General features: G+C 40.8%; 1 protein-coding gene across 1 annotated transcript in view; it reads left to right on the forward strand.

Annotated features, from left to right (window-relative positions):
• Window positions 1-15,219, forward strand: part of LOC110955775 (LIM domain only protein 7-like) — a 29,151-nt gene extending 13,932 nt beyond the window's left edge. Inside the window, exons 10-30 of the mRNA XM_051944900.1 lie at window positions 2,679-2,738; window positions 3,472-3,607; window positions 4,043-4,173; window positions 4,378-4,543; window positions 4,725-5,339; window positions 6,571-6,909; window positions 8,007-8,121; window positions 8,724-8,885; window positions 9,029-9,204; window positions 9,301-9,364; window positions 10,787-10,812; window positions 10,983-11,090; window positions 11,187-11,270; window positions 11,527-11,711; window positions 11,876-11,920; window positions 12,168-12,220; window positions 12,304-12,475; window positions 12,554-12,745; window positions 12,843-12,951; window positions 14,251-14,353; window positions 14,670-15,219. Of these exons, the coding sequence (XP_051800860.1) occupies window positions 2,679-2,738; window positions 3,472-3,607; window positions 4,043-4,173; window positions 4,378-4,543; window positions 4,725-5,339; window positions 6,571-6,909; window positions 8,007-8,121; window positions 8,724-8,885; window positions 9,029-9,204; window positions 9,301-9,364; window positions 10,787-10,812; window positions 10,983-11,090; window positions 11,187-11,270; window positions 11,527-11,711; window positions 11,876-11,920; window positions 12,168-12,220; window positions 12,304-12,475; window positions 12,554-12,745; window positions 12,843-12,951; window positions 14,251-14,353; window positions 14,670-14,692 (3,064 nt within the window). The 3' untranslated portion in view covers window positions 14,693-15,219. The remainder of the gene's footprint in view (window positions 1-2,678; window positions 2,739-3,471; window positions 3,608-4,042; window positions 4,174-4,377; window positions 4,544-4,724; window positions 5,340-6,570; window positions 6,910-8,006; window positions 8,122-8,723; window positions 8,886-9,028; window positions 9,205-9,300; window positions 9,365-10,786; window positions 10,813-10,982; window positions 11,091-11,186; window positions 11,271-11,526; window positions 11,712-11,875; window positions 11,921-12,167; window positions 12,221-12,303; window positions 12,476-12,553; window positions 12,746-12,842; window positions 12,952-14,250; window positions 14,354-14,669) is intronic.
• Window positions 15,220-15,580: the final 361 nt, after the last annotated feature.

The raw sequence follows: 15,580 nt of genomic DNA on the forward strand, positions 1-15,580 counted from the left end.
GTCTTTATGTGTAACTGCATCTTGGATCTATAGACATTGTTTCCTGAGTTTGGTCAGTGGAATATAGAGCAGTGTTCAAACTAATTTTGGATTGAATGCCACTTGTCAGTGCAATTGATGGAAGTTCTGCCTTCATAGAGTTTGAAGGTTCTTCGGCAAATTCTCAAATGCGACAAAAACATACAGGCATTCATGGACTTGGTTGTCACTTTTTTTCAGACACAAACAAGGTGTTAATTGTTTTCAGTTTTTGTGGTGTTTACGTGAACCTTGATTTATTATTTCCTGCATCAGATCTACATTCTCAGTATAGTCTGAGGGATGTCTGATAATGGATTCATTTTTTTCTAGCACTTGTGTTTTAAAAAAAAAACAAACTGAAGGTTGTCTTAAAGTGCTTTTTTTTTCTATAGTGTTGGTAAGAAAATTATTATTTAATGGCAAATACTCTGCAAAGGAGCATTTTTAACTTTTTGATTGAGTGTCTTGAATTATTATTATTATTTTTTTTTGAAGCAACAAGCAATTGTTTTAACTGTTAATTAGTTTGGCAGGACCAACTAAGCTGTTTTGTTTACTCGTTTAGCTTATTAACGTTAGTATCAAACTTGGTACGAAATCAGCATAAAGGGTCACTTTGGCTACCAGTCCGCTGCACCCTCGTAACTGTACCATCTAGGTCCATGCTTTTTCAGAAGTAAATTGCATTATGCAGTATTTTCTGTTGCAGGCCAGGATGCTGACAGTGAGCTCTATTCTTTATGCTACTAGTCAATTTTGCATAAACCTCTTGTGTAACCAGCTGTAGATGTTGGTGCTCTGCTTGATTCTGTTATTACTCAACCGCAATACCTGCAACTCTAACACTTGGAAGCTGAAAAACATTGTGTGACCTTCACCTTACAACCTTAAAATAACAAAAAACAATGAATTTGCCTCAATGCATTAATCATCAGTGACACTTCAGCCTTTTAACATTTGGAGCAGCTTTGCGAGATGAATCCTGCGATACTTGATGCTGTTTTATCCAAAATCGAGGCTGTGAATAAACACAGACGTGAGTGCACCGCTCTTTACTGCAGCCCGATAGATGATCCTTTGTCTCCTCAACCTCGCTTCACTGCGCCTCCTCCTGAGCGTGTCATTGATGAAGAAATCTTCCTGCGAGCTCTGTGGGAGGAAGACTCAGAAGATGACACTGAGGCGGATCCTGTCCGAGATGATTTGTATTTCCGACGAGTGCAGCAGACCCTCCATCAGACATCCACTAACCTCAGCTATGATCGCTTCTTACCCCAATATTGGACGCCTGAAGAGGAGACTCGTGTCCGCAGGATCTACCTTGGTTCCCAGAAACGACCTTGGTATCATAAAATGCAGAACCTCAGGTCAGTTTATTTATTTTCCATGATGCAATATTGCAAGTATGAAAGCCAGTTTAAAACTAATACAAGAAACTGAAACCGCAAAGTGTACCACTGAATGTTAGAAATTGTCCATGCCTTGCTTTAATAACAATTAATCAAGCAATAGCTGCATTTAACTCCTTTTGAAGTCTTATACAAAGCTAAAACATTTTTCTGTCACGCTAACATGAAGTGCTGTCTTCATGTGTGTTGTTTTTGACTATAAAATTATGTAGTGTAACTGAAATCCAGCTTAACTACACTGCATGAAGCAAACTAAATTCTAATTTGGTAAGCACAGGGGATTAACTACCAATAGCTTGCAAGAAAGATGATGTAAACTAAAACCACTGAAGCCAGCATCTTGCAGGTTTTCTTCTTATTTCTTTGCATCACAGCACTTACTGTGTTGTATGTACCACTGTTAATCATGTTGCACTGATTTCATGCATTATCTATTCTTTTTCTTTCACTGTAGCCATAAAGCTTTGGCTGAAGAGTTTGACTTTGACCTCATTTCCTGGAGCATTACATCTGCTGCTGGGCAAAACATCTCTTCAGCATCACATTGAAGGAACTCTGACTCCTGTCCTGGACATCCGTGTCTATCATACACAATCTCAAATACAAACTGCATTGGACTGTTGCATAAGCCTCGACACACCATCGTCCTCGTTATCTAATTGTCTCATAAGTTCCAAAGTGCAATTGTCATTTTTGTATTTACAAATCCTTAATTCAGCAGCGAAATACATATTTTTTTTGTAACGTATGCAAATTTTGCTTGTCTTCTGAAGATTTGATTTGATACGGTTACTGATGTTTTCCTGTCCTAAGTGCTACATTTTGTATTGTTTGGCATTTACTCAGGCACATTCCTGTAGTGGTGATGAGGACATTTTGACAGAATGATGCCGAGTGACTCATTTGCACATAATAGTTAAACATGACTCATGCATGATATCTCCATAGCCAAAATGAAATCAAGTTATTTTTAACACCTTTCATACCAGCACTGTTTTCCAGTTTACTGTCAGTGTGAATATGACACTAGTGTTGGAAAAATAAAGTATTTTCTCCCAGGTTGAACTGTCTAAGGAAGTACTTCACATTCTGTGCAGTATTTTAAATGTGTATACGATGAAATTAAGCTGTATCTTACGTTATCTTGTCTGCATAATGTGTTTTGTCGTCAAGACTCTTGACAAGCCTGCCGCTCATTATGTTTTTAGTTGATTTTGTTAAACCGTATATGTTTTGTTGGTTCTTTAGAACGTATCAAATCCAGGTCAGGCCACAAAGACCAGTTCAGGTTAACCCTGGCTGGATATGGTAAGTCCTACGTTTCTGAGTGTAAACTACTCTGGCCATATCTGCTTCTGTTGCTGCCTCATCCAGGTTTGCTTTTGTTTGTCTTCAGTCTGCCTACGAAGGAAATTATGCTGCAAACATCATTTGCCTTTTCATAAAGATGGAGCGCTTGGCATACCTCCCACTATTAATTTTCAAGCCAGACTTGACAGTGGAATTTATGACAAACTGCAGGATTGTTTGTAATCACAGCCTCAGTTCCTCCCATCAAATTATGTCAGGGTATTGATATACCACCTGCTAAACGCTGCTGTAAGTTATTTGAATGTCACCGCTGACATCCTCTGTTGCCCACAGCAGTGCTATTACTTGTTACAAGTCCTGGCTGTTGTGTTATCCAGACAGCAACATCTGTTGCCATTTATACTGCAGCATTACTTGACTTGCATGCTACCCTCCTGCTCACACTTGGCTAAGGATTCTGCTGTTTGAATGCAGAATGTGCCGCGTTGAAGCTGATAATACTGTGGCCTGTAGTGCATACTGTGCGAGTGTGTGTTGGTGGCATTGTGCACATTCAATAAATGTCAGGCATTTTTGTGGCTTGCAGTGCTGCTGTTGATAATGCTTGTTCTGCTACATGGTGTTCAGGAGTGTCACTTTGACGCAATATTAGGCTGCAGCGTCATCCACATGTTTGCTTGCCATATCTATCATTATTCCAGCGTCCTGCCTCTTTTCTTTTCTTAACCAGGAGCAAATCCCTCAGTGACATCCCGATGGTATACCCTGTGCGCAAAGATCCTGGTGGAGACACCATTTATGACGAAGGCCAGGACAATAGGAAGCATAGCGTTGCTGCTAAGGACAGTGAAGCTCAGTGGCAGGATGTGAGTCATGTCTTAAAAAAAAAAAAATTGGTAAAACTTTTTTCAGGAGCTTTCAAGTGTACCATGGCATTATCTTTGGCAGATGAGATTTGCCGAGTTGTAATTTCATTATTTTTATACCATTTTGACTAAAAAAAAAATTTGAATTATTTACAATTGCATGCCAACTGGGGGAATCTTTCTGTTGAAGGAAGATTGCAGATTATGATTAACATTCCCAGAACAGCTACTGAAACATGAGTAGCTAATAATGCTCATGCCAGTAAAAAATTGTAGTTGTTTTTGTCAACTGTTGCTTTCAAGGCCAAAGAATGAAATTTATTTATTTTTTTCTCAGCAGATATGATGGTGTCTGCATCTTTAAATATTGATACTGACATTTGATGTAGTTATATGCACACAGGCAACAGTGTTACTGACTTATCTATGTTTCAGGATTTCACAAAGTGGAAGAATCGTCGCAGGAGCACAAACTGGGACCTTCGCAGGAAATCGCAAGACCGAGAACACGTCATAAACCAAATGGCCAACGGAGCTGTGAAGAATGCAGGCGAACTGATTAAGAGGTACGCTCAAGCTCTAATGGGAGATCTTAAGTTTACCCAGCCAAACCTAATTGCTACCAAATATTTCTGTATACAAGAGGTGTGTGTGAAGCTGCTGATCTAGCTTGATAACTCCACAACGTCATGTAATATGACACACGTCCCCCCCCCCCCCCCCATGTTTTCTGCTTCTGCTCCCTCTCCCCTAACATGCCAATTCCCCAGAGATCAGCAGTCACCATGGAAGCATAAACAAGCCCCTCGTCCTTACTCCACCTCTTCTCCATCAAAATCATCGAGCTCTGATCTGCAACCACACACTCGAGCTCTGCTGGCCCGCAGCTACGCCATTGAATCACCTTTCAGCCCCCATAACTCTGCACATACAGGGGTATGTTCACACTGAGGTTCTGCTTTTCTCTCTGCTCTGAATGAATACCTCTGGCTGCTTCACTATAATTGTGGTCAAAATATCCACATGAATGATTCAAAAGGTTTCTCAGGTGTTGGTGTGTTTGCACAAGATGGAAGATATTCTAGTTTTTTTACCCTGCTCACCTGTTCCTTCTCAGGGATCATCAGTTGGAGCAATGCCTGCCTCTGATGGCAACATCTTGGGAGAGGAGACCTACTTTGCCTCAGTGGCTTCAGATGGAGCTGGAGTTGCCACACCCTCTCTGGACCAGCCTTTCAGCTCTCAGACCCAGGTCAAATCCCAGGACAGCCCTCAAATTTTCCAGTCCACGTTGGAAGTAACCCGGCCAGAAAATGTCTTTACAAGTCAAATCTCCACTCTTGTCACGCAGCCAAATGGCTCTGTGGAGTCAACCAGCAACAGGGATCCCACTTCATTCACGTCAAGTTATGAGAAACCTTCATTCTGCATTGACCCTGATGCAGTTAATCAGGTTGGAGTTGATGCTTTGGAGGACTTGTCATACCAGAACCACAAGTCTAATCAAGAAAGCCAAAAGTCATCTTGGGAACCAGCAGTGGATCAAGGTAGAGCCCAGCAGGGTGCAGGCGTCTACAAGTACCTGTCCAGAGCTGGAACATGGTCCGGCTCGGCCAGCCTTCCCAGAGGTTTCCGTCGGTCTGAGGGTTCAACTCGTTTGTCTTCTGCAATCACAGCCAGACCGTTTGGGACAAAGCAGTCCAGAATGTCCTCACTACCAAGACTGTGCAGCGTGAGTTCATTGGCCTTAGAATAGGATCAAGTTTAACCAAAGTTCTTTCCTAGGTTTGGTGTGATTACACATTTTTGCTAATGTCAGATATATTGCATAAAAATACCAAAACCAACAAAGATAGAAATGCGTCACAAAGCTGTAATTTAAAAAAAATGAAATATCATTTTTACAGCTTTAGTTTTAAGCAAACTTTATTCAAATGAAAATAATTTTTGCAGTTGACTGTTGTCAGATTGATACAGATTTGCCACTAATTAGATGCCTCCGATAAATCTAAAAAAGTGTAATGCCCATGGCCACCATAACAAAGAAACATGTCATTCACTGCGAACTGCACAATTGTATTTTGGTCATTTTGTGGGGTATCATAGCTGCATAGCTGGTTTGAGAAACTAAATAAAATATTTTAGTGGCAGCGTATTGTCATGTAAACAGGCACACAAAACATTTCTCCAGCAATAACAACCACAAGTTGTTTTTTGTTTTTTTTTAAACTACTAACACGCTTTGCTGCCCTCGAATAAAACCTGGACTGATGTAATGGATTTTTATTACAACCCTGCCACTTTTAAGCCTGTGTTTTGTTTTGTTTTTTTTTTTCATTCAGGTTTTAGATCCTTTTTCGACTCCAAATGTATCAAATTTTGAAACAGAGGTGCTCTCAAAACACTGGTAATTATGGTGATTGAGATGAATGGTGTGACACTGATAAACAGTAGATTGGTCTACATCTCTACAGTAAAACCTGAAAATGCTTTCCTATGCTGCAGTAGTGTAGAGGCTTTTAAAGAAAACCTGTCACCTGCTGATTTTATTTTTCAAAGTCTGGATTGTTGTAATTCCGGGTGAATGACAGCTTATTGCTCAGAGGAAGTTGCACAGGGACTTATAAAGTTAACTTAAGTTTGTGTAATGAGAGCATTTCATGCATGCGTGGGTGGGAATGTGTCCTAATTGTGTGCGTACAACATGTGAGCGAGCTTGTGTTGCCTTTGTTTTCTTGATCGCCCTCCTCATTAATAATAGATGTGCTGTGGCACCACGGTGAACAATTTGAACTTACAAGATTACACATTTCTGTTATCGCACGAGTCTGCCGGTTGTAGACGTTCAGCAACCCATCTGTCTTACATCAGTGCTGTCACATCTGAGTGCTGCAGAGTAGATGGTGCAGTCACATTTATCTGCACTGTCCTCTTGAGCACACCTTGTTTTTGTTTATCTCCAGGTAGATGACAATCAGGGTGTGCTGCTCAACAGTGAGAAGGAGGATTCTCTTTCACCCACCAAGTCATCGCTCACACGACAGACTGCGACCACCCATCTGAAGGGTCAGAACCAGGCGTCAGTCACACTGGAGAAAGTCAGCCAGGCGAAGCAGAACGCCACCGAACAGGGGAAGGAGGTGAACAGTGCCAGCCTTCCCAGCCGGGCCTACTTTCACAACAATGGATGCTCCCATCTGCCCTCCACTCAGATTCTGCCCCAGCCGTATTCAAACCTGCACACTTCTCACCGCAATAAAAATGCAACACCACCGTCTAATACAACCCCTGACTCCCCAAAGGTACGTTGTATTATCGCTCATCACGCAGCACTATGTGCATATATTGATGCACTTGGGAAAACAGTAAACAAATTAGAAAACCTAGGATGTAATTATGATGGATCAAACTTATTAGGGATCAGATCAGTTGTTTGATGATGCCAGCTGATCTATAGAAAAAGGAAATGAAAAATAATTCTTTTCTAAGCAGTTCTAAGTTATTTTGCTCAGAAGTGATTAAGCACTAATCAGTATCTGCATACCTCATTGTAAGTTAGTTTACTTTATTTGTGGCTTTTACTGTCATAATCTGAATGGAATGCAGGGGAGAAGTCGGCGTAAAATAAGCTGTAATTGAATTAATAATAAACTGTCAAAAAAAACTTAATAAATAATAACTGGTTAGTAGTGCAGAGCCAAGTATTCGTATTTTGGAATGTTTCGGATGGTATTTTTCACAGCAGTTGGTTTGACAGCTCAGTGCAGAAAAACAAAGGTGTAATGAAAAATGATTGTATTCCACTTAGGTGAGCCAGATTCAGGGGGCTGGCGTTGGACATGCTGGTTGGCTGTCATGGCTTACTGGACACTTGATGGAACAGAACCATCATTATTGGCATTTGTTTCACAGGTGCTTTCATAGCTGCACTATGACAAGCCAGAGTGCCATGAAAAAGAGACAGTCAGTTTGTAAAACTTGCAAGGAGACAACTTATTTTAAAACTTTGTCACCAGTATGCCTAAACTTCGCCCAATGTATTCTACAGACTGTTGAAAACATCAGTGTACATACACGGGCTTTTAATTGGTCTTAAAAATAAAATGCCTGATATGTGCATGAAGTGGTCTAATTTAAATTTTGTTACTTGTATGAGCTATTTTAACAAATCCAACCTTTGTTGATGAAATGTCAGAAAGCTGTATCACCATTAACTAAAGCCACAAACAATTGAATGAGCATTTCTTGACAATTGGCTAATAATAAATGGGTCATTCAGCGTATCCATTTACTATATTCATGTAGCAGGCCTCCGAAGTCTCTAATTTCACCAGGAAGCAAAGGACATTGGATCACAGGGTGTCACCTTTACCTAGGCGAGTGTGTCTGTCTGTTTCAGGTGGATCACAGTGACATGAGAGTGAGCCTCGCTCTTAAACCCAACAGCGTACCAGACTTTGGTTTCCATACGCACTGGGACTCCACGGGAGTGAGGGTGAAACTCATTCAACCTGGTAAGATTTTGGCTGAATTTAAATCTGGATTGCTAAAGTTCTTCTGTGATATGAATATATTATAAGTAAATTGAAACAGTATTTGGATTAGGTCTTTGTCTGAGGCAGTGACAAATCTGTGACAGATATGGTAATGCTACACGGTGCTTACATGATATTTTCTACTTTGCAAAGAAGAAATTTGCTCACAGTCAGCACATGGCCATTCAAGTCTGCCTGTATAGTGCTGCAGAACAGGAGGAGGGAAGTTAGATTTTATACTGAGAAAGAAGAGAGATGAGACAATAGTTAATGGATCTTAATTTCCCAAACTGATTCTGATTTCATAAATCAGCAGAGAAACGATCATTGCTTGTTTCAGTTTTTCCTGTGCATGAAAAACTACAAAATGCAGCCAGTTATTTAAAACTCAACCATGAATAATTAATTAGATGTGACAGAGGTGTCACTTACTCGCTGCTATGTAGTTTTGGCTTACTGGCCTACTTTTCAACAGACTGTGGCTTCCTTCCCACATCCCGCAAACACACCTTAAAGCTGGTACATTTAACTGTTGCTCTCATCTTTCCTAATTTTCCTGATTCTTCCTCCTCCTCCCTCAGGAAGTCCAGCGGAGCTCTGCCGGCTGCGTGTGGACGATGAGATTGTGGCAGTTGATGGAGTTCCGGTGACACAGTTGAGTTACAACCAGTGGAAAGATAAAATGACGTCTGCTCTGAAAACCGGCAGTCTGACCATGGACGTTCGACGCTATGGCAACAAGGGTAAGTTAATGAGCACAGAAAGACGGCTGTGCTCTTTGCCACCTCCTTGAAATTGCTTGTGATCATTTAACTTCTAATGGTGGTCACAAACGTTGGTTTTATGGCAGTGCCTTCGGTTTTGATGGCTCGTTGTTTTTAATTAGATTGGAGCACCAGCGATGGGAGTCATCACAGCCTGCCAGGCCAGAGCAGGGTGACCCTCAATCTGACTGCTGCAGCACCTGTTTTAATAGGTAGCACTGATCACCATGTCAACGGTGTTGCCTCCACAGAAACGGCGGTCAAAGAAGTGTCCAAATTCTGTGGGCAGTCAGACAATGTGAGCGATGTTTTAGCAAGTTAACGCGTTACTTCAAAATTGGGAGCTGTTTTTCTCATAGTGCAGGTGTTGTGGTGTCTTCTTTCACCTGCCCAGGTAATACAGGGTAAAGTCTTGGGTGGAGTGCTTTCTGACAACCTCAGGACAGCCACAAGTAAAGGTAATAACAGGAATAAAGTCTGTAATAGCAAAAATACTGCAAAAGATATGGAAAACACTGTAAAAAATACCTCCAAGATACATGTACGTGTAATTTCTTACACATATCCTCCTTGTGCATGTAGACTGTATTATCAGTAGGAAAAATCAGAAAAGGAGGGCAGAATTTTTCAAACAGAAAGGTAAATTGCAAGTTTCAGCTTTGCAGTTTGTGTAGCTGCTTTGGTGGATGGCGCTTGGCTTGGTTCAATGAAGCATCCTTTAGAAGCCCAGGATTTTAATAGGTTTGTAAAAGAGAATCAGAAAATGCATAAATGTTTTAGTTAGAGCAGCTTAAACCCAAACTAAATCTGACAGCCATTAAAGAAGTAGCATTTGTCAATTAATGTGTATTGTGCCGTATTTCTCCATTCTTTTTTTGCAAACTGACATGAAAAGCAAAACAGTACTTGTCATTGTGCAGCAGTGGGCACGACTTCACCCAGCAACCACAGAGCTGACAGCACTGATCATTTCATAATGATTAATAATTATCTTTGCAACTCTACACACTGTATGCAACAAATTGCCTGTTTTACTGTAGCAGTGCAGGCTCTTTGTGCTGATGGGTTGTAATCTTTGCTTAGTAACTTTTCAATAGTCATTCTCCAGCACAATGACTGATTTGTATTGCCGTCCTTTGTGGTTGTTAATGAATCTGATGTGTGTCATACAATGGCTTCCCTCTTCAGGCTCTGCAGGATTCAGCTCATGGGTTTACTTGTGTGGTAAATGTTTGCACTGTGTGTGTGTTATTTCTGGTTTCTTTATTTTATTTTGAGCAGCATGATGGATGTTGCGAAATCCACTGTCTGCTGTGGAGCATCAGCGGCAAGTGTACAAAGCAGATCTGTTTGCCGTACAGCACGTGGATACCTTTCTTTTGTTTACGATCGCATGCTTCACTCTTTGCTCTACAGTTTCCTCTTCTGTATTTGCAGTGAGGCGTGTTTAGACTGGGGATACATGAGCAGAATAGTGTGCTTATGTACACAGACTTATTTTCCTGATCCTTGGCAACAATAAGCTTTATTTGTGAACATTTTTTTTTTTAAGCCAGTCCTCCAGGTAAAGGTGTACAAAGAGCGAAGTTAATATTGCATTCATTTTGTGAAACATACTTCAATGAATACTGGAACTACTGAGGCCTCTACCAGGGCTGTTAAGGCTGCAGTGTTTTGTGTGCTATTTAGTAAGATGCCATTATCTAGCGTGAAATAAGGCAAAACACATGAAAAAAGCAAGATCAGAAATTGTACAATCAAATGCATTACCAAAATGCTATCAATTCTTCTAATGTGTCTCCAGTCTGTGTGATCCTATGTATGACCTGTGATATTGCTGCAAGGTGTTCTCTTTGCTAACCAATTATTTTTTCACACAGGAGGCTCAGAATCTGCAATATCAGATGTGAGTAACCATCCCGGTGCAGCTCAAAGGGTGCTTTTACAATGCATGTCCAAATATACATTACGCATGTGTTCATAGGAGTATATGTGCAGCACTTTGATCATATTTGAGTCTGTAATCTGGTGTGTGTGTGTGTGTGTGTGTGTGTGTGTGTGTGCGCGCATCACCAGCTGCAGGTGCCATCCCTCAACCGCTCCACATCCAGCTGGTCGTGGGACCAGGAGGAGGATCGCAGGCGTCAGGAGAAGTGGCAGGAAGAACAGGAGCGCCTCCTACAGGTGAAGAATATTTGTCCACACACAGAGAAACACGCATGAATACTCTTGATGTGCAATTTATACATGTTGTATTGTGCTTTTTGTTTGTTTTTGTAGGAACAATACCAGCGAGATCAGGAGAGGCTGGAGGCAGAGTGGCGGAAGGCCCAGCAGGATATAATGGGAGTCTTGAAGTCAGGGGTAATGTTTTTTCCAATTTCCTGCCTTTTTTTCTAGTCACAAATTGATTCTGCTTTGTTGAATATTAGCCACAATAAAGTAAGAGAACTTGTTTACCCTGTGTATGGACATTGAAGCTGCTGTTCTGGATTTCTTTGTGCTTTTTTAGAAATCCCATTGGAGTCTGAGTGTTGTTGGCCCACTTTAACTTCCAACATGTTGCATTGTCTATATACGATGTCATTTTTCATGCTCTACTTGTTTTGTCTATTTAAAGCAGAACACCTTCGAAATGAACACCACTGGTGACGGTCTTGCCAGTACTCCGCTCCATGTGAATGGACTGGCAAACAAATCCAAAGAAGAGTCAAACCCTGACAGAGGAGAGCTGAAAAATGCAGGAAGAAAACTTGAAAGTAATGTGCAAGGACTTCAGAATAACAAGATGGCTGAAAAAGACTGGTAAATGAAACTTTTCTCCTTGTTTTAATATCCCCAAATTTTATTCAGTGCAGACAAAGCATGGTCTGAGAAATGTTTTTTTTTTTTTTTCCATCACTGCTGCTGCCGCCGGGGCCTCCTGTTGCTTTCGCTTTGCCTTACTGCTGCTCTTTGCTGTATCTCAGGGCTGATGGCTCCTGTGGCTTTGCTCAGTTGTCCCCTGCACACAGGTCAGAACAAGCTTTGCCCAGTTTCCACTTATTTTTGAAACTTTGTATGGCTTCAAAATGCAGATATTTGCTCTCAGTATTCAGCTTTACACATAGCAGTCCTAGTGCTTCTTGTCAGTTTAATATGATAATGAATTACGTTCATCTGTGCGTGTCATGAAAGTAGAAACTTCCTGCATTTTCCTAAAAGATCACATCTAAGACTTAGAAATAAGTCATTTTTTTGTGGACTGTCTGTCTTCCATAGGGCAAAGTCCTTGTCCACCCCAGTATTAACAGCCTCCCAGAAACAGACAAAAGGTCAGTTTCCCCCTCCTGCCGTCACATTTCCCTCTGCTCTAAAGATGTACTGTCCTAACATCCCTATACTTTGATTGGTTTAGAGGATCAGATGAAAAGAAAAGGACAATCTGTGTCTAAGGCCGAGCAGGAGCGGCAGCAGATTTTGCAGGAGATGAAAAAAAGGACTCAGCTTCTGACCGACAACAGCTGGATACGTCAGCGCAGCAGCAGCTTCTACAAGGAACCTATCTTTGTTGGGGTTCCTATGAAGAGGTGGGTCCTGTATTTGTACCTGGGTGTTACAGCGGACTTGGTTGCACTGTTTCATGAGCTGTGATGTCCCATCTGCAGGTACGACTCTCTGGACAACCTGGATACTTTGCGTCAGTCCCCAATCTCATCTGCTATGATCTCAAGCTACCCTCGTCCGCACTCAGCTGCTGCAGGTTTCTGCGCTCCGAGTAGGAACTCCTGCTCCCGCTACAGCACTGGAGCAATATTGTCCCAAAGAAATGCATCCATGGACTTGTCTCCTAATGGCTGGTATGTAATTCACATGAATTTCAAGCCTCGTGCATGTGTTGTTTTCTACATCTCACCAGATATTTTGGCTTCACACTGTTAACATGTGCTGCCCCAGGATGGTCAGTGGCAGGAGGACTTGCTGTGTGTGTGAGCGTGTCCTGGGTAGTGGGGCAGCCATGGTCGTAGAGGCCCTTAGTCTCTGCTTCCACCTCGCCTGTTTCCAGGTGAGAGGTCACGACTGGGTTAAGGTGCGGTCACAATAGCTCGCTGTGAATAATTACTCTCGGTCGCTTCTGGAAGCCATTTTTGTTTTGGTAGAAGGTCCCTCTGTCTGGCAGGTCATCTTTTTCTAAGCTGAGATCTGTGTGCTTACAATAGAAACAGTGATATATAGTTTGAAAGTGGAAAGCCTATTCTCGTGGTGTGCCATTGCATTTACTGGACTAAAAAAATGCACAGCATTTCTCTCATGAAGTGCACTCCTTTCCACCTCTTACTATGCACATTTTTATTTTACATTTTCAAAGTCCCAGATACAAAAACATTTTTGCTGTTAGCTGAGAATAGAGACGTGCTGTATCATTCATAAACAAAATGTAACAAATGGAAATGGACAATAAATCATGAAGTACGTGAAGCGAGTGATTTGTCATTCAGGACTCTGCTGCCTTTTTCATCTCTTCACTGGAACAGACAAAAACATGAGAGCATGAAACAAATAGTCAAGTCAGTCACATTATTGGTAGAATGGGTTTTAAAAAGACTGCATGAGCTGCAGACCAAATACATTTACATGTATTGAAACAAAGTAGACATACTTTGCTCCTTTACTTGCATCATCTCCTTTTTGTGGCAGCTTTCGACTTTAAATTTGTTCATTTCCTAATATTCATTTCAGTTTTTTGTATAATTTGCACAACTTTTGGATGGAAATGACATCCACAATCCCTTTTTTCTAAGTTAGACTAATGTGACCACACCTTATCTTCAGTGAGGTTAGCAGGAGTCTCATATCTGTAGCCTGTATTCTAATCATACAATATCAGCTTTCAGCATTTGTAGTGGGAGCATTTCTGTCTTTAGTACAGCTTTCATTACTTTTGTCTTTGCCAACAATCCGTTTCATAAAGCTTTTAGTTTGTTGGTTGTGCCTGCTGTTGTAGTCACGTGCAACATTTCTCACTGGGTCTAGTTTGGTGCATGGGATTGGTTGATCAGAATAAGCCTGCCCACTGTCCTGCTTCGCTTTTAGGTGCTTATTGTGAAAGTCTCACTGGCTGTGGAACCAGTGAACTAAGGTTTCATTAGCATGTAGATGCCAAAGTTGGTTCATTTCTGTAACTGTCTGCTCCTATGATATATCTGTGCTGTATGTGTTTTCAAGCAAAGCTTAGTCGTTGTGCACTTTGGTGGCGAACAATCTGGTGGAATGATTTCGACACAAAAGGCCCACGTTACATGTCAGCAGGATTTCTCTTAAATCGTCCCTGAATTCTTTTCTCACTTCTGCGTCCTCCTCTCAGTGTGTGGGTTGCCGTCGACATCTCGGAGGAACAGAGAGTGGCGTCAAGGTTCGAGTCCGAAACAGAAAGCCCTACTGTGAGCACTGCTATTTCCAACTCAAGTGTGAGTATTGGCCTTTGTGAGACACTGACCTCAGTGAAACATCTCACACCTTACAGTTTCCACACCATGTGTTATTAGCCTTTCCAGGTTGCTATTATTAGGTATTTTCTGCTGTGATAAGACTCTGTGCGTCAACACAGTTGCTACTTCTACGTTGAATTTTCTTGCTGTAAAAAGCAGGAATTAATCCTAAATGTATACTAAAGGCAAACTTATGGGCAGTGTCATTCTAAAACTGTCCTTGATCTTGGCATAGGATTATTTTCTATCTTAAATCAGCCAAAACTCAATTTCTAATGTTTATTTTAAATTTTAGACACTGGTGCCCTCCCCATGTGACCAACTTGCTGTTCTCCAGATTGAAGAGTAAATGGATGATTTAATCCGTGCTGCCAATCTGACTTGTTTCCTAATCATTGCTGAAACATAAATCTCGACAACCTTTGAATCCACAAGCAAGTTTGATTCTTAACTGTTTTTATCAATTAGACGATACCTAGTTTGACTGTCTTTTTTTCCTGCTAATTTATTTCTGTGGAAATGTAGATTTAATAAAGTAATGATGGAAATTATTGTTTTCATTTTAATTTTAATGTTGCTGTTTATGGCATCTGCATGCTGTCGTTATTCTTTACCCAATAGTGCAATCAACATATCAAATATTTCTTGAGATGTAGCTTGTGTATGGAAGCACATTTACTGAAGCACTTTCAGTCCTATTGTAAAGTCAACTCATGCACTTTGGGTTAAATCACTGGTATACATACTGGTATACATATATAATATGCATGCAATTGTCACATGAAAATCAGCATCTTAACTGAAATGTCTTTTTGTAAATAAAGTACACTGAACATAATCAAGAAGGGTTTCCATTTGTGATTCATTTGTGTACCACATGGTGGCATCCTTGGTTGCATAGTGAAATCCAAATTTCAGTGTCACTGTAAATGGAAATGTCTTCATTTGAATATGGAGAGAGAGTTTGAGGACACACCAATAGAGCAGTGGCATATTTTTAAATGTCTGCTTCTGTAGAATACAATATGACTTACAGTTTAACTTATAATGGTAAAAGGTTTTATAGAATTAAAATGAAGCATTCAGTGATATGACTTTATGTGAATATGATGATATCAGCACTACAGTACTGAACAAGTATGAACAGCTAGCAAAAGAAATTGGATTAAATTTTTAAAAAAACGAAATGCAGTGATTTAAATGTCA

Source organism: Acanthochromis polyacanthus, chromosome 2 (assembly GCF_021347895.1).
Source record: "Acanthochromis polyacanthus isolate Apoly-LR-REF ecotype Palm Island chromosome 2, KAUST_Apoly_ChrSc, whole genome shotgun sequence".
Lineage (NCBI taxonomy): Eukaryota > Metazoa > Chordata > Actinopteri > Pomacentridae > Acanthochromis > Acanthochromis polyacanthus.